Source organism: Lynx rufus, unplaced genomic scaffold (genome assembly GCF_022079265.1).
Source record: "Lynx rufus isolate CCGP_SWC_20201006 ecotype Redwood Valley unplaced genomic scaffold, mLynRuf1.p SCAF_4, whole genome shotgun sequence".
In the NCBI taxonomy this organism is placed as follows: Eukaryota; Metazoa; Chordata; class Mammalia; order Carnivora; family Felidae; genus Lynx; species Lynx rufus.
This window is the reverse complement of record NW_025814856.1, coordinates 58870740-58896324: the sequence shown is the minus strand read 5'-3', so window position 1 is coordinate 58896324 and position 25585 is coordinate 58870740. Positions and strand designations below refer to the sequence as shown.

Below are 25585 nucleotides of genomic sequence, written 5' to 3'. Positions count from 1 at the left end.
ATGCGAAGGTCGCCCTGACATGCCTGCCTCAGACTCCCCGCTGGTCTCCTGGCCTTAGATCATCACCCTCGATTCTGCTTCCAGGGTGATCTTTCCCCTGGCTGCTGCACTCTAACGCGCTTTCCACCGCTCACGCACCATGCCTCCGCGTGATCGCTAGTTACAGATGGGCAGTTCGGACCTTGGAGACTACAACCCCCACAACGCCCTGCGGGCCCGCGCCACATGATTGGCTGAACCTCCGGCGGCGGCCAATAGGACGGGGCTTTGTTGGCTTGTGCCGCAGCAGCCGAGTCCCGGGAAGCGCGGGGCGCATAGGGAGCCAGAGCCTGGCGTCCGTCTGGTTGCTCTGGAGCCGAGTCGCGTGGCCGCCTGCCGGCTCGCCTCTTGCCATGGGGAGCACCGAGAGCAGCGAGGCCCGCAGGGTGTCCTTCGGAATGGACGAAGAGGAGCGGGTCCGGGTGCTGCAGGGCATCCGGGTGAGCGGGCCGCCGGCGGGCGCGAAGAGCGAGCGCGGCCTGGGCCGGGTGGGCGTGGAGGGCGCGGGCCAGCCTGAGGGGAGGTTCGGGCCCAGATTGGGCGGGCACGCCTCGCTCATTGAGCCCTCCCAACGCCCTGGTGGCGAGCATCTCTCCCTCCGCCGTGTACGTGAGGGACCCGAGACTCGGGGGATGCCCGGTGTCTGCCATCTGGGCAGTGGCCGCCTTCAGGCTTCACTACCCTGGCATCGGGGGAGAAAGTGGAGAATGGGGAGAGGTGGGGAGGCCACATTCCAGCTCCGGTTGAGTTGTTGCAGACCTGCATTTGTTCCCCTGCACCCCAGTGCACACGTCGTGTTACATGTACGTGGGATGCTTCCAGTCCAGGACAACGCAACTGCCTCTTCACTGAGGCTCTCGGATTCTCGACACCGCAGCTGAAGGAGCAGTTTAAAAGTTGTGAATCAGATCATATGCCCTTCCCCTTGCTTAATCCTCTCCAGTGGATGTCTAGCGCATTTAAGATGAAGAGGAACCACTTTACCTTGTTTTACAAAGCGGTTCTGCTGACCCGTGTGCCCGCATCTCACCCAGTTGCCTCCCTCCCACCTCCTGGCTTCCTGACTGCAAGATGTTGGCTTGTTCCAAGCATAGGACCTCTGCATTTGCTGTTTTCTGCCCTCTGTCTTTTCCTAGATGAGGCTCTTCTCATACTGTCACAGTTTGAGAATCATCTGAGTATCCTTAGGTGACCGGTCAATCTAAAGTAGCTTCCCACCCACACTATCAACACATTTTTTTTTTCTTTCATAGAAGAATCACCATTGGGAACCTCTATTGATAGTTAACTTGTTTATTGTGTTTCCCACCACAGTGAAAGCTCCTTGAGACCAAGGCTCTTGTCCTTTTCAAGACTCTATCCCCAGAACTTAGAGGAATAATAAAAGCAGCTCACATTTGAGTTCTTAGTGGGGACCATGGATTCCTCTGAATCCTTTACAGGCAACCTCTCATTTAATTTTCAACAGCCCCGTGGGAGAGGTAGAATTCTAGTTGCCAATAAGGACAAGTAAGGCACTGAGAGGTGAAGTAACTTACCCAAGGTCACCTAGATGACAAGAGGGAGAGCTGGGATTGATGGAGGCCAACTCCAAGCTCTGTTGACTGAATGCTGCAGTTCATACACCTGTGCCTGGCACATAGTGGGTGGTTTGTAAACCATTGTTGAGTGGTTCAATGGATAAGACCAGTGAAATAGCAACCACATTGAAATAGAATGCACAGATAGGGATGTAGGTGAATTAGTTAAATTACAGAGTAACTCAGAAAAAGACCTCAGGAAGTCTGATTTCTGAGCAGATGCTCATTAGCTGTGTGCCCTTGGGTGAACAACTTATTATTTGAATCTCAATCCCTGTGTTTTTAGAAAAATCAGGGGAGGGTGTGTAATCCTAGGTACTGTTTAAGATATGTGTGTGTAAGTGCTTAGAAACAGTAGTGTTTTGTGGGGGTCTCTATTCTTAGTCTAGGATAGTCCTTAGCACATTTGGTGCTTGCTAGGCCTTATCTAGTCTTGACCGGGCTCTTGATGAGGACAAAACGGGGAGGAGTTGGCTCCTGTTTGAAGGTTGAGAGGCAGGAGCCTGAATTGGAATTTAGAAAAACATCCTTGGCTGTATTTGGGTGCTCTCTCACCTTTGTCACCTGGTATTCTGTGTTTGGGAATGTTGGAAAATTAGGTCAAAGTCAGGTCTTCTAAGATTCAAGGAAGTTGAGTTCCTCTAAGTTGACAGGATCATTTTTGGGGGGGCGGTATGATATCAGACTAGTACATTTTACATCTAGTTCCCTTAGTTCTGCAAAGTGTAAGTTCTCTTTAAAGATGGAGAATCAGGCTTAGGGCTGTTCAAACTTTGAGGTATCATCTGAGTGACTGATGGGACTTTAGTCCAGATCTTTTGGGTGCAAGAAACAGCCTTTTCTCACTACTCCAAGCTCCCTCCCCCAGTGATATGCAAGGCAGCCTGAAAATTGTGCGACACAACCTCTACCTGTTCCGACAGGTACTGGCACCCCACTTAGTTCTCCCAGAGACTGTTAAAATTAGAGGGAGGTTTGGTGACTGACTGTAAACTCATCAGAATAAATGACTTGCCTAGAGGCACACGGGGTGCATGGCCCCATCAAATGAGAGCCTCCTCCCTTCCTTCCTTCCTTCCTTCCTTCCTTCCTTCCTTCCTTCCTTCCTTCCTTCCTTCCACTTGTGTGCCTGGTTTGGGAGAGGGAGATTTGAGAAAGGAGGTGATGGCAATGAAGTGTTTTGTTGTGGGGGCTTTTTCTACTAGCAGAGTTACTTGAGAGTTGGGGAGTCCACCTTGTCCTTAAGCAGGCAAGTAAAAAATCAGCAGAGATCATTGGATGAACCAAATGAGAAGTTAGTTTAAGTAGAAGGTAGGTGCCGAAGAAGAGTATCTGCCCCAGGTCCTTCAGAGAAAGTTAAATATTCTTAAAGACTACTCGTATTTAATCCCCAGGCCCTGATCCTGGAAAGTACTCAAGTTCCCTTAAGATTCAGTGCTAGGGCCTTGCTCCTTTGCACATTTATTTGCATAAATTTACATATTGAGTTCAAGCCCTAATTCCACGGAAGGTAAGAGAAATTTAATTAATGCAAAATGCTGCAATTATATGCAACTCCAGTTTTCAGAGCAGGCATGTGTGAAATACATAAAGATCTCATTTTAGCCAGTATATTTAACCTTATCCTCCAATGAGAGAAGGTTCACACATGACAATAATGTCCTGTGTGTGCTCACTTCTCTGCCCCATGGAAGCAGCTGTATTTGGTAACTCAGCTGAAGTTGGTTGCTTTTCAACGTCTAGACTCCACTGTTCTCCAGCCTTTTCCCTTTCCAGCTGCTTGGCTGCCTGCTACTCTTCCCAACTCACTTCCTGGCCGGCTGCATGATAGCTGTGTCCCCAGACCCATCACACTGTCTTGGCTACATCACATTTGCCATCATTCCTTGCTTTCGTGAGGCAAGTCTGGACCACTGCTGAGGGGAGGACCAAGGAGGATGTAGAAGAGGCACAAGAAACAGTCCCCAAACATGCCCCTGCCAGAGAAGCCATACGCCTGAACACTGTACCTGTAGCCACAATTTATCCTTCACCTCAGCAAATGCTTACTGCACACAGATTACTCACCAAGCACTGGGCCTGGCCTTGCAGAGGCCATCAGGGACAAAGCATAAGGTCCTTACCCTCATGGAGACCTCAGCCCAATGTCAGAACAGACCAAGAAAGGAAAAAAGAGGCAAAGGAAGAAAAAGCTGCAAGTACTCTGAAGGAAACAAAAGTGTGCAGAGTAACGGGGATCCTTGCTTGCAGTGGGATGGCGGACACTGCCGCTCTGAGCGGGGGACGCTGGAGATGTGCCCGAGCCAGCCATGAGAAGCATGCAATCTGTGCTGTGTTTTCTGAGCACTAGCTCAGATATCCCCCTCCTGCTGACCTTGTGAGCTGTTGTCCACATCTCAGACGTGACATAGGTTCAAGGAGGCCAAGTAACCCAAGGGCGCAGCTAGTTAGGGGTAGAGTTGGAGGCTCATTCCGGCTCCACACGCCATGTGCTTGGCCAGCCACAGAGGGGTCGGGATGTTGAAAGCTGGCCAGGCACTGAGGCTAGACAGGTGATGGGTCCTGAATCGCCAGGGAGGGCTTGTCCGTGTGTTACCTTGGAGGCAACACTGCAGGTCTCTAATCAAGAGTGGTGCTTTGGAAAGATGTTCTCTGATGATGGTGGTTTTCTTCTCTGTTTTTAAAATCATATTTTTGAGATGTCTTTTACATGTGAAATTCACCCATTTGAATGATTTTTAGCAGACTTACGGAGTTGAGCAACTGTCACCACAATCAGATTTTAGAACATTTATTCTCAAGACCTAAAAAGATCGTTTGCGCCTATTTGCAGTCCGTCCCCACTCCCACGCCCCGCCCCAGGTAACCATTAATCCTTCTGTTGCTCTGAGTTTGCTTTTTCTGGACATTTCATATGAATGCACTCAGATCTTTGACGTCTGGCTTCTTTCACTGAGCACAATGTTTTTGGTGTCGGTTTGTTGATGTAGCATACATCAGCAGCTTGTTCCTTTTTATTGCCGAGTAGTATCTCATTGCCTGGCTGTCCTGCATTTTGTTCATCTAGTCACTAGTTGGTGGACATTTGAATTGCTTCTGGTTTTTTATATTATGAATAATGTGAACATTTGCATACAACTTTTTTTTTTTTTTTTTGGTGGACCTATATTTTCATTTTTCTTGCATAGATACCTAAGGGTAGAGCTGCTGGGTCATTCTGCTTATGAATTCAGTGAGTTGTTAGGTTTCACTTTTTAAGAAACTGTCAAACTGTTTTCTGAAGCGGCTGTACCATTTTACATTCCTGCTGGCAGTAGATGAGGGTTCCGTCTTCTCGACATCCTCACCAACACTTACTGTTTGTTTTCTTGATTGTAGCAATTCTAGTGGGTATGAAATGGTATTTCACTGTGGCTTGAATTTACATGTGGCATGAATTTCACTGTGGCATGAATTTACATGCAAGTATCTAATCGTGTTGAACATCTTTTCATGGGCTTATTTGCCATCCGTAAATTTTCTTTGGTGAAATATGTATTCGGATCTTTTGCCCACTTTTACTAGGGTTGTTTGTCTTTTTATTATGAGCTACACGATTTTTTAATGCTGGATATGAGTCTTTTTTTTTAAAATTTTTTTTTTTTTAGCGTTTATTTTTGAGACAGAGAGAGACAGAGCATGAACGGGGGAGGGTCAGAGAGAGGGAGACACAGAATCTGAAACAGGCTCCAGGCTCTGAGCTGTCAGCACAGAGCCCGACGCGAGGCTTGAACTCACGGACCGTGAAATCATGACCTGAGCCGAAGTTGGCTGTTTAACCGACTGAGCCACCCAGGCGCCCCTGGATATGAGTCTTTTATCGTATTACAAATTGCAGATATTTTCTCCCAACGTGTGGCTTGTCTTTTCATTTTCTTATTGGTGTCTTTTTTGAAGTGCAAACCTTGTAATTTTGATGAAGTTTAATTTATCAGTTTTTTCTTTTATTGGTTGTGCTTCATATCTTAGAAATCTTTGTGTAACCCAAGGTTATGGATTTTTTTTCCTATATTTCTGAGAGTTTTATAGTTTTGGCTTTTATATTTAGTTCTATGATCCATTTTGTGTTAATTTTTATATGTTATGAGGTAAGGCTTTAAATCGGAGGTTGGCAAAGTTTTTCTGTAAATGACCAGTTAGTAAATACTTTCTGTTTTGCTCACCAGAAGGTCTCTATCACTTCTACTCAACTCTGCCATTATAGGGTTAAAGAAGCCACAGTCAGTGTATAAACAAATGAGTGTGGCTATGTTCTAATAAAACTTTACTTATAAAAGTGTTGGGTTAGATTTGGCTCAAGCACTAGAGTTCACTGAACCCTAATCTAAAGGCCATCTTTTTTTTGCATGAAATATCCAATTTTTCTAAACATCATTTGTTGAAAAGACTATCCTTTCCCCCTTGAATTACCTTGGGACCTTCGTGAATATCAATTGACCATAAACATAAGGGTTTATTTCTGGTTTCTCAATTCTGTTGAGAGTTCCATTGATCTATATGCTATATGTCTATCTTTATGCTACTACAACATTGTCATGATCATTGTAGCTTTGTAGTAAGTTTCAAAATTGGGAAATATAATTTTTTTTTTGAGATTGGTTTGGCTATTCTGAGTCTGTTGCATTTCCACATACATTTTAGGATCAGTTGGTAACTTCTGTAAAAAAAAAAACTCTTAGGATTTTGATGGAGTTTGTGTTGAATCTAGATTACTTTGGGGGAGAATTGCCATTCTATTTTAATGTTTATTCTTGAGAGAGAGAGAGAAAGGCAGAGTGAGAGTGGGGAAGAGGCAGAGAGAGATGGAGACACAAAATTTGAAGCAGGCTCCAGGCTCTGAGCTGTCAGAACAGAGTCCATGAGGTCAAACCCATGAGCCGTGAGATCGTGACCTGAGTTGAAGTCAGATGCCCAACCAACCGAGCCACCCAGGTGCCCCAACAATCATCATTTCAACAACATGGAATCCTCCAATATGTGAATATGAAGTCTCTATTTATTTAGATTAAAAAATTTTTTTTCAGCAATGTTTTATACTTTTAATGAACAAATCTTATGTTTCTTTTCTTAAGTTTATTCCCAAGTATTTTTTCTTTTTGATACTAAAATGAATATAATTGTTTTTCTTCTTTTTCTTTTTTTTTTTTTTTTGAGAGAGAGAGAGAGAGAGAGAGAGAGAGAGAGAATCCCATGAGGGGCAGAGAGAGGGAGACAGAGAGAAAGAGAAGAGAAAAGAAAGAGAGAGAAGCAGGGCTTACCCAAGGCTCATGTTTTACCTGAAGTGGGGCTTGTGCTCACCTGAAGCGGGGCTTGTGCTTACCTGATGTGGGACTTGAACTCATGAACTGTGAGATCATGACCTGAGCCGAAGTCAGATACTTAACAGCTGAGCCACCCAGATGCCCGAATATAATTGTTTTTTTAATTTAACTTTTGGAATTGTTTTCTTAATTTAACTTTTGGATTCTTCATTACTAGTATGTAGAAATTCAATTGATTTTTGTATGTTGATCCTGTATCCTGCAACCTTGCTGAACTCATTTATCCAAGTAGTTTTTTTCTGTGGATTCCTTATGATTTTATATTGATAGGGTGATGCTGACTGTAAATAAGGAAAATTTTACTTCTTCCTTTCTAGTCTGATGCCCTTTCTTTAATTTTCTTGCTTTATTGCATTGGCTAGAACCTCCAATACAGTATTGAATAGAAGTGGTGACAGTGAATGCCCTTGCCCTGCTCCTGTACTTAGGTAGAAAACATTCCGTCTTCCACCATTAACTATGTTAGCTGTAGGTTTTTCATTGTTGCCTTTTCTAAGATTGATATTTTTAAATAATCTTGGTCACCTCTTCCTCTCTGTTATTATATCCTGTTTGTTGTTGTAGGCTCTTGGAGTGCAAAGACTTTTATTTATTTCAGTGTCTGGCTCATTTGTGTGTGCGTGTTGGATTGCACGCTTGGATTAATGAACTGATGGTACTTTTAGCCAAGCTGGCGATCTTTGGCAGCTGCACTTGAGAATTTTACCCTTCTGCTTGTTATGGTTCCAGCTTTAACACAGACTTGTTCCATTTGTATGCAGCAGACTTCCTTTTCACCTTGGTATTGCCCCGTGATATGTTTCTTGAGTCTCAGCATGAATGTTGATGCTGCATATCATACATCCTTCGTCTTAGTTGGCTGCTTAGAGGCAGCATGGTGAACCAACTGTCTCAGGAAGCTCTGGCCTGGAGCTCTGACACTCAGAGCAGTAAGTCTCTCTCCTTATATGCAAGACGGACCTGTTAGTGTTGGTGTCTGGAAAGGGTTGGATCATAAATCCTCTCCGGTCTTTCCCAGCCTCTGTACTCTATCTGGCTGACCATTTGGGGGATTGTAGTTGATGGGGCCACAACAGAAAATGCCACCGTGGCAAGTCAGAACATAGACGGCCGAGTTCTCCACTGTTTTCTGTGAGCAGTATATGGGTCTGGATGTCAAGCGCATGTCATGTGCCAGTCCCCGGGCTGGGTGCTCTGCCAGGTGTTACTCTTTTTGATGTGTCCCCAACATCACGTCTGACACGCGGTGAGGTGGAGCCAACTCCTCAGGGAAGCAGAGCACTTACCATTTCTCTGTCTTTCCCCCTGTCAGCTGCTGAGGAGCAGAGGACCATCTGAAAGACAGAAGACTCAGGTAGTGCGTGCCCTCCATTCACCTGGCTCCAGGGTGCCCGAACTCACTATGGTCAAGGACAGTAAAGGGCTGAGCACACAACCACGCTGTACTTTAGGGGCAGACTTAGCAACTTTCAGGGGTTTCTTGAACGTTCTTCAAGTTTTCTTTTAACAGTACTGTGGTGTAACCAGGAATGAAATGTAAATAGTGTAAGAGTTAAGGTGATTTCTGTTTTACCTTGTCTGACTTTTGAATATAACCCCTGTATAAGATGAAATTTCCCCCTAATTCTCCCTAACTGTGTCACAGTATGATGTGGAAGATCTTTCTCCATAAAAGTAAAATCTATAAAGTCATGTAAATATAAGGATAGTTGTTAACTCTAACTCTTACTAAGTTCATCTTGGGTCACCTCCCTCATTGGGGAGGTAAAGCCGCTGCACTAGAAGCATCTTTGATCCTTCAGGTTTCCAGTCTACCTTTTCCACCTCTTGGTGGGGGGTCCCTGCTCGCTGTGCTGCGGCAGCTCTGGTTTCCAGATCAAACCTGCCGCCTCTGCTGTTTCTCTGCGGCTGGTGGAGGCTTCAGAATGTTTCCTAGTTCAGCTTTCTTTCCCTTCTGCACCCTGGCCATTCTTTTTCATCCTCATTCACGAGCTGTTGACTTTTGGATTCTAAACATCTAACCCAGAGCTGTCCCGTTGCATGTTTCATGGGTGCATGTAATTCACTATATCTGCCAGAACCCACCTGTGTCCCCTCCTCTGCTTCCCTCGAAATCGCTCTTGTTTGTTAAGCTTTGGATGGCTCCAGCCAGCCAGCTCCTCTGCCAGAAAGCTGGACCCCACATCCCTTTGTTCTCTATGTTTCATGACAGATCTTGCGTTTTCCCTTCTAACCATTTCTCTGTTTTTGCTTTTGTCCTAGCTAACTCCCCATTCTGTTTTCCCTTGACCATCTGATAAATTGTTCTTTCTCCCTATAGACGTGTTTCCCACAAACCTCTCTCTCCTGGTGCCGGCAGGGTAATTAAAAAGAAAACAACACAAATTTTACTTATCATCAGGCAAATGATGATAAAATTCAGGCAGTTCCAAAGGAGGCACATCGGGGAAAAGTTCATCTCCTTTCTCACTTGTTTCATCCGTCCTGCACTCTGGGGCAGTGCCCCTTACTGGCTGGTTGTGTCAGTGATTGTGCACAGTTAAAGCTAATTGTGTCATTCCCTTTGGTTAAAGGCAGATTCCTGGGCCTGGCTCACGGGGGCCGTCTGCTGTTGCCTTTTCTGCCTCTGAACATGTTGGTAGGGAGGACACCTGCTCTTCTGTACTCTGAGCTGCGTGTGACTCTGTTCCCCTCTGTCTGCAGTATTTTCTTTCCGTGTGACTGGCTAAACTCCTTGTCATCCTCAGGACCAGTTCAAGTGTCACCTTCCGAAAGGCACCCTCTGATGTCACGCCCTCACCCTGGGTCGTCCCTGTCCTGGGTCTTGCAGACTGTGCTCACCTCCCAGTGCTTCCTGCGTGGGCAGAGATGATCTCTTCCTTGCTTACTCCCTTCCTGCCCCGTGAGTAGGAGCCACATCTGTTTGTCTTTCTGTCCCCAGTATTTAGCCCAGAGCCGTTTTTTTTTTTTTTTTTTTTTTTGCCCCAAACCACGAGTCCAGAAACTTTGTGGAATTAATTGATTCGAATTGATTGCCAACATTTAAAGCTCGGAGGCTTTACATAAATTCAATTTTTAGCGCTTTGGGGGACAAATGGAAAGTCTGGTCCACATTCCCATATGGCAATAACTTTCCCCGAGTTACGAGGTAGCTGCCCTCTCTGAGGGGCATGTGCTCTCACCGCTGTCCCCACCATGTTGTCCTTGCACTGTGTTTTTTTCCTACTAGGCCCATTCTACTAATTCTGTCACTTGCCTCACACCTGTGGGCATTTGTGTTTGCCACGCTCAGTGGAGGAGGTCTCCAAGGGCTCTTCTTGTTCTGACATTCTGGGATTTAAATCTGTGGTGAGCAGCCGGTGGATCTAATTTCAGCTCATAGAAAACTGAAAGAGTAGTGAACAGAATCTCCAAGGCAACAGCCTTAGGCAAGGAGACAAATCTTTTTAGAACCACAAGATCGGGCAGTGCCTTCAAGGGGCTTGGGGAGTCTGGGCATCAGGAGCCACGGACAGACCCGACTACCTGCAAGCTCATTCTTCTGGAAACTTCCCCAGGTGCTCAGCCTGACTGGAGAAGCCCTAGGCCCAGCTTGGAGAGAGCAGTGAGCCCCAGTTTATCTCCTGGCACCTAGCGCGTCCTCAGAAAATGTTGCAGCGAGCGGCCTCGACCATGGCTGTGCAGGCCTAGTGGCTGCTGAGTCACCAGAGAACTCAGGCAGGCCACTTCTCTGCACCACACCTTGTCCGTTTTTCCGTGAGCAGGATGCCGCCTCTTCTCATAAATGAGCCGGTGCCGTGAACTCATTTGAACATCAGAGCATTTGCTAATGCAAAGAATAATGCTTAGGAAGCTGCCTCCGCATTGCTACTTCTAGATGTGTCTGGATGAGTAACACGTTAAGCCTAACAAAGTGCTAATTTTTCATATTGACATTCTCCTAATTTAAGTAGGCTGTGTGTTTTATGAGTACATACAAGCTCTCCCTCCCACCCCCTATCCAGGGGCTCCATAAAGCATCATCAATGGGGGAAATGTGACCTGCAAATTATTTTTATTTTTCTTGAATTGGCCATTCTGCCACCCCACAGTGGCTCTCAGTTACTGCTTTCCCTTGTGCAGGTGGCCAGGGTTCAGATCCAAGTCCTGGCCTGAGCACTTAGCGCTTAAGACTTTCTGCGATCTTGGGTGAGTTGTTTCACCTCCCTGACTCCAGTGTCTTCTTCTGTAAAATGGGAATGCACTTAGCTTGGGGCCTGGCCTGTGGAGCTCGCTCAGGGAATATTAGGTAGGCTGTTTTTCTCATTATCTTGGAATAGGACCCCCTGTCCTAGGTCGGAAGTTCCTCTGCCCCAACTGTGAGCTTTGTTGCCCCCTTCTGGAGTGTGGAGGCGTTACGCTTGCTCTCTGGTCAGCCCCGTGGCACTCTGATGCCAGGGAGTCCCTAATATCTTTCTTTACATGCAACCTCTCGCAGTGTCCTGTGTAGTCGGTTTACTTGCCTGGGAACAGAGCTGCCTGAATGGATTTAGAGCACCACACACTTGCAGAGCAGTTCTCAGCCCAGCGATGGTGCCTCCTCTCCAGCGAGCCGGGTCTGGGCCTTGCTGTCATCTTTCCCTCGTTTTTCCTTTAAGGCTTCTTGCAAGATGCGTCTTATTTTTAAATGCCAACTGTTCATAGTTTCTCCTGCATCCTTTCAGGCTTTTCCCAAGCCTCCATAGACAAGCCCGCTCTTTCCCTTTTTATAGCACAAATGAGAACATACTGCCTATACCACTTTGTAAATTGCTTTTTTCACTTGCCCTGTGCACGCATTCAGATGCCAGGTCTCCAGTTATTTCGCTTGCGTGGAGTCTTTTGCCACCACATCCTCCCCAACTCCTGCAGAGGTACACTTCCCAGCCCTCCTACTCCGGATGTGCACTGTTGTGGCAGCGACCCTGCCTTTGGCCCTCTGTGACCTCTGCCCTTCTTGCAGCTTTGCCAGGGTATTCTGTGTGAAGAGAAGATCGCAACTGAGGCCCTGCTTGGAAAGTGTCAGCGGCTCCCAGTTGATGGCAGAATAAATACCATTCTCCTCTTGTCATTCAAGGCCCTCCTGGTGGCGGGGAGCCCACCAGCCCTCCACTCATACTTTCTTCATGGACCTGCGCTCGGTGAGGCCGAACCTTGGACTTCTCCCGCTGTGCCTTCCTTGTACCCTTCTTCTCTGGAACACCTCTTGACCCCCCACCCTTCTCCACGTCCTCTTTTTTCTTTTCAGGCCCGTCTCAGGCGCTCTCTCTTCCAGCTGACACTTAGGCTCCTTTGGGAGAGCTCCTGGGCGTGCTGGCTCAGGCGTCTCACTGATAGCCAGCACCTTGTGTTCTCTGTGCCAGTGTGCCTTACCCACCCTGTCTGACCGTCAGCTCTTTGTGTACAAAGTTCTCGGCTGTTATCTCTTGACATACTCCATCGGAGTAGCTTGGTGTTGTGGACCTGGGCCTTTAATAAATATTTCTTTAGTTCCCGTGTTTAACAAATAGTTGAGCCGGGCACTTTCTGGGCGCGGGAGATACAGCGAGGGCGGTACAGCAGACTCCCTGCTCCCATGGAACTTGTCTTCTGGTGGGAGCAATGGCAAGCAGGTGGTCACGTGTGTTAGGTCTCGTGGGTCGCTGTTCTTCCGTCAGAAATGGGCAGTACCTACATGTGTTTGGTAAAGCAGCACCCTTCTCCCCGGCCTTTCAGCTGTGAGGTGGCCACCTGACTTACTCACAGACCTGTGTGGTTTGAGAAAGAAGCCTCCTGCCCCCTCTTTGGGAACCGGCCTAGAAATTCAGCGCTTTTGGGTGAAGGATGTGTTTCGGTTGCCGTCAGGGAGTGGTGATGGTTGGGCAGTGCGGTCTGGGTGCCCGGCCCCGTGTGTTAGGACAGAAGTGGTGAGGTGTCCGTGCATACGTGCCTTCTCGGGCTCCTGGTTGTCACCGGAGACTCGGGCAGGCATCAGGTGAATGTGCCTCTTTGGAGGCGGCACGGGTCTCCTCCCCTGAGTCCCTGCGTCACTCTAGGCCGAGGCCAGGTCCAGATTGGAGCCACCAGTTGTGCGCTGGAGGGTGCTTTAAAAAGAATCTGCCCGACTTTTGTACAGATGATGGAAGAGGAAGGAAGAAACCTGGTCAAGGTCACAAAGCTGCACGTGGAACACAGAACACTCAGTTTGTAGTACGCGGCAGATGTTAACCATTGTTACTGTTATCGATTAGCTCATGCATTTTTGCACACTCAGTAAGTGCCTCGTATGGGTGGTAATTAATATTTGTGTACTGCTTTGCAGTTTCCCATAATAGCTGATATTGTTTGTTTACTCTGTGCCAACTGCTTGGTGTAGATTGCTTCATTTAATCTGCACAACAGCCCCGCAGTCTGTACCACTAATTATTTCCATCTCACAGATGAAGAAACTGATTTAGAGGTAAGAAGTCCCCTACCCAAGGTCACGCAGTGAGTAAGCAGCTTAGATGGGATTCAAACGCAGGCCTGCCTGACCACGAAGCCCTTAACTCCTGAGCTGTATCGCAGTCAGTCCAGGCTCAAGGGACCCCCGTTTTGTGGGTGAGAGATGTGATGCTCAGAGAAGCCAAAGAACTGGGCAGGTCCAGGCCACACAGCAGAGCGCAGGTAGCACTCCCGTGTCCCTGCACTGCTCTGAACGTGGCCCTCTGTCTCCTGACCACACAGGACCCTGTCTGGCCCCCTCGGATGGCACAGTGACCAGTGGGCCTCTGGCACCAGAGCTCCCAGACCCGTCTGGCTCCAGAGGCCCCCATTCTGGTTCTGTTGGTACAGGGAGCCTTGCCCAGATGGTGTTTATTCTCGCATGACTACTGTGTGTATATGTATATTTGTTGATTAAAATATTACTTGCTGTATTTTGTAGCAACATTAAAAAATATTACAAATCTCCTACTGCCAACAAGAAGCTTGCCAATGTTTTCCTTAACCCCTTACTCACCAAGTAGTGTGGTTCAGTGGATGCCCCCCAGGCTGGGATGAGGAAATCGGAGCCCGTGAGTCACCTGTGTAGAACCGCACCATAGCTTCCTTGGTCCTTGAGTCACATTTGGGCTTCTCACGTCTCTCTGCTGGGGCTTGTGGTCTTGCCTTTGCCTGCCGCCTTGGCCTGGTCATCTGGTCCCACTCTCCTCACACGCTGGCCTTCTGTTAGGCACTTGGACATGCCAGGCTCTGTTCTTGTCAGAGGCTTTGCACTTACTCGCGTCTCTGCTTGGCACCAGATCGTTTTCTCCAGGATCTCAACATGTCCATGTGGTCAGGCCTCCTCATTTGGGGCGGGAGTTTTAACATTATTGTCTTTGCCTCTGAGGGGCCATTGCCTGTGCCTGTGGCTTCCTGTGCTGCCCCCCATGCCCCCATCACTGTGATTCTGTATTTTATTCATTCCTAGCACTTGTCTCCTGACGTGCTGTGCTGATCTTTAAGACACAGGTTTTTAACATCTGTGGGATAGGATGTCCTGTAATAGGTGGAATGTTCATTTCCTTAGTGTTGGTTTTTTTTTTTTTTTTTTTTTTGTCTTTCTTGAGGTTATTTGAAAAGCAGTGTGATTTACAGTTGATGGAGTCTTAGGTTAGATGAAATAGGATATGTGAAATTGTCTGTTTACTTCTTTGTTGTCTCTCACTTCCCATGAGAATGTAAGCTCCACGAATCAGGGGCCATGTCTCTTTGACTGCCGTTTCATTGCTGTTTCTTCTCACCCACGGCTTCCAGAACACTGCTATCACCCAGTGAGTGCTTCATAAGCAGATACTTGAGGAAGGAAACTGGACTGTAGTTACGGTGCCCTCGGCCAGGCTGCTTCCTCTGGTCCCCACGTGGCTGCTCTACTGTGGTCTTCTGTGTGTGTGCAGGGCATGCTCTTGCTGGTCACGTGACCCTTTTCCACAGCAAGGATTGGGGCCTTACCTGCTGTGGCTGCCTCTTTCATGCGCATCATGCATGCCATTGATGCCTCACCCACACCCGTGTAGATTCTAGGACCACTCAGTGCTCTCGCACGCCCAGTCCCTCAGAGGACTGGGGCCTCTTGCAGGGTCCGCTTGCAGAAGGAGGGGTGAGGGGAGCGATGCCCCGTGGTGTGCTGGTAAAAGTTCCGTGATCAGATCTCTACCTAAGAAAGGACCCTGCTATGTAGTATTTGCCAGTTTCTGTGGTGGACAGACTCCCCAGTCGTGGCCAGTTTCAAGCTCCTGTCATGAAGTCAACCAGCTTGCAAAATTCCTGGAAATTTAAAACTCAGCTCTCACGAGCTGGTTCCAGTGCACCACCCAAACCTTTCCGTGCAGCCTGTGTTCGCTGTTGAGTACCAGCTCTGTGTCCCCGCCTCCTGGAAGAACACTGCACCTCAGCTCTGCTGTCGTCTCACATCCCACCTGGTGTCCCACCTTGGCCCTCTGCGCAGCTGCTTTGCGTAGGAAATGGGTAGGCTGCGCTGGAGAACTGCCCCTTCGCCTTCCAGTGCATTGACTCATCTCGGGCCTTCGTCGCCGTGGCCATAACGAAGTGAGCCAGAAGATCCTAAGGGCTCTTTCCGTTTTCTTGTCTGGGATTTTGTATCCACATCCCAGCTCGTTTGCTGCTCTTTCAAAATACCCTATTCTTGATTTCCTTGTTTCTGGTATTCTCAAGTTTTTCCACTAACTACAGATCAGAACTCCTTCTTCTTAACTCTGCGCTCTCCTCTGTTCTTCCCGAGGCAGCGCCAGGCAAAGCCTTTCATTTCATGCCACTGCTGCTGCTGCTGCTGCTGGTGCCACTGGCCCTTGTCACTTCATGACCAAGGGCCCGCTCCACGCTCCCAAGGGCTCCCTATAGCACTGCAATTCATCCTCTAAAAACACAACCTGTGTTCCTTCCTGGCCCCCAAACTTTTCAGCCACGCCCTGCAATTGTTGGAGCCCCTCTGTCTGACTTCGAAGCTCCTCTCAGTACCAGCCTCATCCAAGTCCTCCTTTATAGCCCACACCTTCCACAATGAGCTTACTGCTGCAGGCACACTGGTCTCTGTCTGTGCCTCTTCTCTCCACACCGCACCCTGCACCGTGTGAGGTACCCCCTGCCCCCCAATACACGGTAGCTTCTGTCCTGTCAAATCCTGCTCCCACCCCTCAGGAACCAGCACAGGTACACCTTCCCTGGGATAACCTGCTTTTGCTGAGTGACATCCTGTCTACACTGCTCATTTTTGTCTTTGGTTCTCTCTTTTTCTTTATAACAGCTTTATTGAGATATGATTCACATACCATATAACTCATCCATTAAAAAACTTTTTTTTAATGTTTATTTATTTTTCAGAGACAGAGACAGAGAGAGAGAGCGAGCAGAGGAGGGGCAGATAGAGAGGGAGACACAGAATCCAAAGCAGGCTCCAGGCTCCAAGCTATTAGCACAGAGCCTGACGCGGGTCTCGAACTCATGAACCGCGAGATCATGACCTGAGCTGAAGTCGGACTCTTAACTGACTGAGCCACCCAGGCACCCCAACAACTCACCCATTTAAAGTGCACACTTCAGTGGTTTTTAGAATTTTCATAGGTATGTGTAACTATCATAATAGTTTTTAGAACATTTTAATCAGCCCCTCCCCCATCTCTTACCTTCTAGCTATCAGTCCTCACTTGTCCTGTTCCTTCAAGCTGAAGGCAACCACTAATCTACTTTTTATCTTTAGAAATTTGCCTATTCTAAACATTTCAAAGAAGTGGAATTATGCAATATGTTGCTTTGTGTGTCTGGCTTATTTCCCTTAGTGTAATGGTTTCAGGTTTCATGCATTTTGTAGTGAGTGTCAGTATTTCATTCCTTTTTATGGCCAAATAATGTTCCCTTGATGGATGGACTACATTTTACTTTTCCATTCATCAGTTGAAGCACATTTGGGTTCTTTCCACTTCTTGGTTCTTATGGATAATGCTGACAAGAATGTTCATGTACAAATTTTTGTGGGGATATATATTTTCACTTCTCCTGAGTAGATGCCTAGGAATGGAACTGCTGGATCATATACTAATTCTCTGTTTAACCTTTTGAGGAACTTCCAGACTGTTTTCCACAGTGGCTGTGAAACTTTATATTGCCATGAGCAGTGTACGAGGGTTCTGATGTCTCCATATCTTTGGAATACTTGTTATCTGACTTAAAAAAATTTTTTTAATGTTTGTTTATTTTTGAGAGAGACAGAGTAGGAGTGGGGGAGGGTCAGAGAGAGAGGGAGACACAGAATCTGAAGCAGGCTCCAGGCCCTGAGCTGTCGGCACAGAGCCCATCGTGGGGCTCGAACCCATGAACTGCAAGATCATGACCTGAGCCAAAGTTGGACATTTAACTGACTGAGCCAGGCACCCCTCTGACTTTTTGATTATAGCCTTCCTAGTGGGTATGAAGTGGTATTTCATTGTGGTTTGAATTTGCATGTCTCTAATGACTAATGATATGAGCATCTTTTCATTTGCTTATTGGCCATTCATATATCCTTGGAGAAATATCTATTCAGATATCTTTTTGCTCATTTTAAAAATTGGGTTATTTTTCTTTGTATTACTGAGTTGTGGGAGTTCTCTTATTCTAGATACATAGACTTTGTCACACGTATGATTTGCAAATATTTTCTCCCATTTTGTAGGTTGCCTTGTCACTTGCTTTATTGGGTCTTTGGTACATAAAACTTTTAAATTTTGATGGAAGTCCAAAACAACCTCATTTGCTTTGGTTGCTTGTGCTTTTGGTGTCATATCTTTAAACTCACTGCCAAAGCCAAGGTCATAAAGACTTCCCCTTATATTTCCTTTTATTTACCTGTATGTTGTTTTAGCTCCTACATTTAGGTCTCCAATCCATTTTGAGTTAATTTTTATATACGGTGTGAGGTAGGTGTTAAACTTCCTTCTTTCACATATCGAAATCCAGCTCTGCCTACACCACTTGTTGAAGAGACAAATGGGGGTTCTTTCCCCATTAGATTGTCTTGGCACCTTGTCCATCAGTTGAACTTAGATATACAGCTTTATTTCTGGATTCTCAGTTTCTTCCACTGCTGTATACGCTTGGTCTTCTCTTGTCCCATATCGTTAATTATTTAGTTTGTATTTATTTGAAACACTAGAGGGACTCCGTTATTACTATTAAAATCTTTTGTTGCTAACAAATGTTCATGGTAAACAATTTAAAACACACAAGTGCCCAAAGTGAATGTCCTGCCCCAGCTGTCCCTGAGCCCACTTGCAGGGTGTACCCATTGTGTTTCCTGTGTAGCCTCATTGGTGTTTACCTCTGAGTAGTTACATGCATTTGTGTGTATGTATTCTTTCTTTCTCTCTCTAAAATAATAAAAAAAATTGAGCTATACAAAGGGTTCTATGACTTTAAAAAATCAGGAACATTATCCCCTAAACCCTTTCATGTTAGTTGTACGTTTTACCTCATTCTTTCTTTTTTTTTAAAGTTTATTTGAGAGAGAGAGAGAGAGAGAGCAAGCGAGCAGGGGAGGGGCAGAAGGAGAAGGAGAGAGAGAATCCTAAGCAGGCTCTGCACTAACAGAGCTCGATCTCACGAACTATGAGATCATGACCTGAACCGAGATCAAGAGTCAGACGCTTATCCAACTGATCTACCCAGGCACACCTACCTCTTTCTTTGTTTCTTTGTTTCTTTCTTTCTTTGTTTCTTTCTCTTTCTTTCTTTCCTTCTTTCTCTTTTTCTTTCTTTTCTTTCTTTTTAATGGTTATTTATTTTTGAGAGAGAGAGAGAGAGTGTAAGGGAGGGGCAGAGAGAGGGAGACACAGAATCTGAGCTGTCAGCACAGAGCCTGATGCAGGGCTTGAACCCACGAGACATGAGATCATAACCTGAGCTGAAGTCGGTCACTTAACCGACTGAGCCACCCAGGTGCCCCTACCTCATTCTTTCTTAATGGCTCCATAATATTTCGTAGAAGATGTACACCATCATTTCTTTAACTTGTTCCGTATTGTTGCATATTTATGTTTTTTCCTTTTTTTGTTTTGTTTTGTTTTGTTTTTTTCTATTCCATTTCTGCCCTGTACATGTGGGAGCAGTTTTCTCGGCTGGATACCTGGAAGTGGAGTTGCTGATTATGGCTTTTGTCTTAAAGTCATCTTTAACGTTTTTCCCTCAACTGTGCTTTATGATGCCTTACACATATTAGGTACTTAATAAATATTTACTGAAGTGAACTCTAAAGGGTTTTTATTCTGGATTTATCCCTAGCTTGCTGTTTCATTTCAGTAAACTGTTTTATGACACCCTCATGCCTATTTCACTTCCTCTGAAATGAATGAAAGCGTCGGTTATCCAGTCTTCATTTAGCGGGAGCCGTGGTGGAAGGGGTCCAGCTGGGTTGCGATGTCTGCTCCATGTGTGGTGCCGGGGGTACACGGGGGCGGGGGGGGTGGTGAGAGGTCGCCCCGGCCCTCCAGGTGTTTGCACATCTTTTGGATGAGGCAGGTAGGGCCTGCGATGCTTCCCTAAGAGCACACGTGTTGTGATGGGAGTAAAACGGAAGGGGACAATGGATGCTTATCTTGGGTGCTGTCCATGGAGGAGGGGCACTGAGATGCCCTCAAAGGAAGGGGAAATTTTGGACAGGTGGAGACGTACTGGGGATGGACCGCTGCCGGTGGTTCTGGGCAGAGGAGCTGCGCAATGAATGCGGAGGAGGTGAGGAAGGTGGCCCCGTGGCGTGCAGGGTGTGTGCAGGGAGCAGCAGGAAACAAAGCTGGAAAGCCGGCAGAGGACGTGCGCTGGGCGGCCCACACGGGGCTTTGGCACCAACCTGTGAGGCGTTGGGCCACCTTGAGAGGTTTTGAGGAAGATTATGTTATTGAAGTTGGTCTGGAGGAAGTGGTGCGCTCAGGGGCATGGATGAAGGGCAGTCTGCATTTCCAGAGGTTTCTATGATGTAACTTTTTCCCTGTCCCTCTCTTCCCATCCTCACCTCTTCCCCCAGCTGTCCGAGAATGTGGTTAATCGCATGAAGGATCCCAACCAGCCTTGCAAAGCTGGGGAGCCAGCTCCGCCTCCTGCCCCTCCGCCTTCTACGCCTTCTACGGGTGGCTCCTCCAAAGGCCCCGAGAAAGGTATGGATGGTTGCAGGGACTCTGGGGGACAGGGGTGGGTGGGGAAGCGGTGGCAAGTAGCCTTCCTGTCAGAACAGATTTGACAGCCAGTGTGGCTCCCGTTTGTCTCTGGGTGACGTTTCTGGTAACTGCTTTTTGGGAGAGTGTGGCTTTCTGTGCATGACAGCACCTTTGCTTAGAGCACGTGTCCTGGGGCCAGACCGGCTTGCCTCACTGTTCCAGTTTCTCAATGAGTGACAAATGAGGCCGAAGGGCTTGGTTCGGCAATGCAGGTAAGAAGTCGCTGTTGAGGACCCGAGAGAAGCTTTGCCATTACTGTTTGGCATGGTTCAAAGAATGACAGGGATTTATGGGAATTGGGGCAGCGTGGGGGAACTGAGGCCATGACTTGGGCATTGGCTTCAGCGTCTCGAAGCAAGCTCTCACGTGAGGCGGTCCTTGGCCCGGCTGCTGGGATGGGTCACCGTGGCCTCCTGGAAGGGCCCGCCAGCCCGCCTGTTTCAGGAGTTTCTCTTCCCATGCCTACGCTGGCTGGAGCTCATTTATCCCTATTCTGTGGGGCCCATAACAGATGAGGACATTTGTGCTTTTCTCTGAATGACTTTCAGCAAACAAAGGAATGCGACAATTTCAGAAAGGATATAAGGTGCAGAAATACTAAGATATTACCCCCAACGAAAGTCCTTGGGGCCGCTGCTGCTCTATCCCATAAACACTTGTTTATGAGAAGCTGGGTCTTAGGTATCGCCTGCAACTTGTCTTTTCTGCCAGTCTTCCATATGAGGTTGTAACATTGGAGAAGGCAGGAGCTGTATCCTGTCCACTCAGCGTTTGCTGACTGCTGGCCGGGGATCAGGGCGCGTGTGCCCGGTGCTGGTGCACAGCGATGAGTACACAGGGATGCCTCCCTTACGGCTCACGGCTCTAGTGAGGGGGCTGGATGTGTAACCCTGTAGGGTACATGTATTGTGATGTCCTAGAAGCATGCCTGTGGCCAGGGTAGCACAGAGGAGTGCCTCATTATTTTAGGGAGGGGCTTCAAGGGGAGATGATGTTTAAACTGGATTTTGAAAGATAGAGCAGAGGTTCAGGTATTCGCCTCTGCATAAATAGAGGCCCAGAGATGTGGTACAGCCTGGCCTGTGTGAGGCCCTCGAAGCAATTTGCTATCTCTGGAGTACAAAGTGCGAGGAAAGGGGAGCTGTCGGGCAGTGTTCAGGGGCCAGGTCACAGTCCTCTGTGCAGTGGCCAGAGAGCTCTGCCTGCATGCTTGCAGCCAGGGACTCTGGCCAGGCCTTCTACCAGCTCTTCCCTGTATTGTCTGCTTCAGGGCTTCCTGAACCTGCCCTGAGATCTTTTTGAGTATCAGTGAAGGGGTGAGTGAGATTCTTGAAACCCTCACATGATGCTCTTTTCCTTTAACAAAAGGGGTGGCTCCCCCGATACCTACAGCAGCTGGTGAGAGAGGGGGTTGAAGAGGGCTGTAACCCAGTACACTTAAAAAAATTTTTTTTCTAACATTTATTTACTTTTGAGAAACAGAGCATGAGTGGGGGAGGGGCGGAGAGAGAGGGAGACACAGAATCAGAAGCAGGCTCCAGGCTCTGAGCTGTCAGCACAGAGCCTGACGCAGGGCTCGCACTCATGAACCATGAGATCATGACCTGAGCGGAAGTCGGACTCTTCACCGGCTGAGCCACCCAGGCGCCCCACCCAGTACACTTTAATAAACTGAATTAACTGGGGAGAGGGAAAAAGTGATGAAAGAAGCCAAGAATGCCAAAACGTATCATGCACACATCCGTTTCGACTTCGGAAGCTAAAAGAGGCCTTGGTTTTAGTGTTTGGTAGGTTTTAGCAGTTCAGGGAGCAAGAGTGTTGGTTCATTTGTCATTTGGTTTTAGTTGTAACAAAGTATTTTACTGTTTAAACGATTGTGAGTTTGAGTTTCTGAGTGCTGAAGAATAGTCAGCATAAATGGGCTGTCTTGAAGTTGACTAATTTCAAGATATTTTTACTTTTAAAATCAGTGTTTGCTTTTATTTTAGCGATGGAACAAGATTAGAGAAAGAAGTTAAAATTAAATCCTTATGTCACACCATACCTCAGAATAAATGTCAGAGGAAATAAAAGATTTAAATGTACGAATCGAAACCATAAGAGTACAATAATAGTACATACAAGTACAATAAGTAGATTTTCTAAGCACTTCATCAAGTGAAGAAACCCTGAGTTGAGACAAAAAGTGGGAAGTGTAACTATAAGAAATTAGGCAACTTAGAAAAAATAAATGAAGAATGAATGATAAACTAGGGAATTGTCACACGACAGAGTATTAATAGTCCTAATATTGAGAGTTCTTAAAGCTCTGTGACAACTCAGTAGAAAATGTGCACAAATCATCATAAACATGTGATGAGATTCTCCACTTGGCTAATAGTGAAAGACACACGTAAAATAGTGAGTGCCACCAAGGGGGCAGGGAAGTGGACAGGCGCCTGCGTGGAAGGTGGGAGTGTGGGTCAGTGTCGCAGTCTCTGCCACAGGTAGATATGTTATTTTTGTAGTTATGACAAGAGAAAACTGTATGGAAAGCAAAAGTAAATATGATCAATTACATGTCAATAAAAGCTGCTGTAAGTAAACAAATAAGAACAGGGAGCCTTATGTCAAAGGAAAAACTGGGTAACAGTTTACTAATTTTTACTCCCATTTGAGAGCCTGGCATGTTACCACAAGGCACTTGGGTGTGCCCTCCGCACTGGCCGGAGCACAGCCATGCCCATCCTTCTGTGAGCGGTGGTCTGCAAGCGTGAAGCATAGGGTGATTACTTTTGGAAGTGCCTCCCTGAAGGGTTGAGTGCTGGAGCCTCCGAATTCAGCGTGCTTTAACAGGTCTTTGCAGTGGGATAGCAAGTTCTCACGGATTCTCTCCCAAAGCGTGGTTCTTTCGCAGTTTTCTTGTGCAGCCTGAGACTCTGCTGCTTTAGAAACCTGTGTTGGAGGGGAGGGACATGTGGCCAAGGCCACAGAAAGTGTTGAGCTTTGGCTGAAAGATGGTTTGGGAAGGGTGAAGGCGGTAGGGAGAGGGAAGGGTGACAAAACCTTCAGTGTCACCAAGTGGTGGCGACTGTGGAGTGGATTGGGTTTCTTGGAAATTGCCAAGGTCATGGCTGTCAAGAGGTAGCTCCCCTCTAACAATATTAGAGGTGATGCAGGCGGAGTGATAGATAAAATGTTATTAATGTGGAGGTGTTTGCCACTCTTAAGACTAGAGATCTCTAGAATGGGCTACTAAGGGAAACACTAAAGGAGCTGCCCCACTCCTCCCCTCAAAAGGATGCGGGTGGCTGGCCTTTCTGCATGAGGCAGAGGAGAGGGTTCCCTCAGCCTTTCTGGGCCGGCGTTTGGGAGATGACCTAGATTCGAGGTAATTGCAGAATGAGGAGTGATGGGTTGGGAACACGGCACTCAAGTGGCTGTGCCTGCTGCTCGCCCCAGGCAGTGAGCAGTCCTGGTAAGAATGAGGGAACAGATGGCCTTCGGGCTGTGCCTCTCCAGGCTGGCTGGGTCAAGGGTGTGTTCTGTGTCTGTAAGGCGTATCCATCCAGGGTGGTGCCCTCCTGAGCCCTCTCCCAGGTGACTGCCACGCCTTCGTTGATCCCGAGGAGCTGCTGACTGGCCTTTTCTTCTCATCCCTTCACAGACTCCAAACCGCCCAGGTCTGAGTATGGTGGTGGCCGTCAGCCCTCGGGGGTGGAGGAGGATTTCCTCAAGAGGTAAGCCCAGGTGTCCATTCATCCCTGGCCCTGCGCTCTGATGGAGCGTTCTCTCCTCTTGGGGTATTTTCCCCTTGCCCGAAGGTCTGAGCGCTTGTCTTACCTACACTGCACGAGAACCCTACCGGACAGGGGGTGCTGGGCCTAGTTTAAGGTGAAGAAACACCAAAGGTAGCCTGGGAGTGTTGATTGCTGACGTTCTTAAAAATACACTTTAAAAAGCTAGGACTAGCGGGGTGCCTGGGTTGGCGAGCGTCCTTCAGCTCGGGTCACGATCTCATGGTTTGTGGGTTCGAGCCGCACATTGGGCTCTCTGCTCTTACCACAGAGCCTGCTTCAGATCCTCTGTCCTTCCCTCTCTCTGCCCCTCCCCTGCTCATGTTTTGTCTCTCTCTCTCTCTCTCTCTCAAAAAAAAAAATATATATATATAAATAAAATATATAAATAAAAATTAAAAGTTAGGATTAGCTTTGCACAGTGGCAGTATCGTAGCCAATGAGGTTTATCTGAGGTGCTAATTGAAAACTTTTCCCAGTACCCTGCCATGACAACTTGAAGTATAGTCGGGGTGGAGGGGTGGAGGTGGGGGGGAACTAGGACTAAGTAGCTGAGTGGGTGGACCCTCTGTGCCTGTGTATGCGTGCTGGCATATTTTTAGAGGTAAGAAGAAGAAAGAAAAAGAGCCCACACAATTCTTACTAGTTGCCTAGATGGACCGCTCCAGGCTGTTGGTGACTTTCCATCCACATAGGCCACAACCACGGAGAGCTGGTTACACCTCTGAACCGGGCCCTTTGTGCCCTCCCGAGGCTAAAATGGTGGCTAAGGCACAGAAGCCCTCAGAGTGCAGGTCTGCATCCTGATTGTGTGCTGCACTAGTGACCTGGGAAGATCACTGCATTTCTCTAGGCCTTGGCGAAGGCCATAACTGGAGGATCTCTTTGATTGGGGTATTGTCAGGATTAAATATGTTAATAAAGCACTGAAGCCCAACACCTGGGAGTTCTCAGTGAACGTTAACTGGTTGTTATTGATTGACTTCCTCTACACCCTTTAGGACATTGGCCTTTGTAACAGAGGACCCAGCGAGGTAGCTTGGGGGGCCCAGTGTCAGCCATAGTCGGGTGGCTCGATCTCAATGAGGTCACCTGAGCTGGGTCTGTTCCATAGTCATGGATTGAAACCCACATTCTAAGAATTTCTCCTCTCTGATCCTAAGAGGCCTCTCCAAGAATAACTAACCTGAACCTTTTTGTTTATTTTTTGTACTTTTAAATATTTAAAAAATGTTCACCTAACACATGCTAATGAAAGATTCGGGAAGTATATAAAATGGAAAAAATCACCCATAGATTCATCATCTCAGAATAACCCCTCTTAATATTTTGAAGTGTTTCTTTCAAATGTCTTCTTTCCCCTAATTTAGGATTATTTTTTCAAGTTATATATATTTTTATAGTTTTTTAAAATAAAGTTATATATAATTTTATGTTGTTTTTTTACATAGCTTTATAATTGTTTTCCATTTGTTACACCTGCTTTGTAAACAATTTGATTTTTTTAAGTTTATGCATTTATTTTTGAGAGAGAGAGAGAGAAAGAGAAGAGCATGTATGTACACGTGCCAGGGGAGGGGCAGAGAGAGAGGGAGAGAGAATTTCCCCAG

At 47.0% G+C, this 25585-nt stretch overlaps 1 protein-coding gene across 2 annotated transcripts in view; it reads left to right on the top strand.

The window, feature by feature from the left end:
• Nucleotides 1-303: 303 nt before the first annotated feature.
• The window catches only part of CHCHD6 (coiled-coil-helix-coiled-coil-helix domain containing 6), a 251133-nt gene continuing 225851 nt past the window's right edge, over nt 304-25585 (top strand). For both annotated transcript variants that reach the window (XM_047097231.1, XM_047097230.1), the window contains exons 1-3: nt 304-479; nt 20010-20139; nt 23846-23918. In XM_047097231.1, coding sequence (XP_046953187.1) covers nt 393-479; nt 20010-20139; nt 23846-23918 — 290 coding nt within the window. In that variant the 5' untranslated portion in view covers nt 304-392. The remainder of the gene's footprint in view (nt 480-20009; nt 20140-23845; nt 23919-25585) is intronic.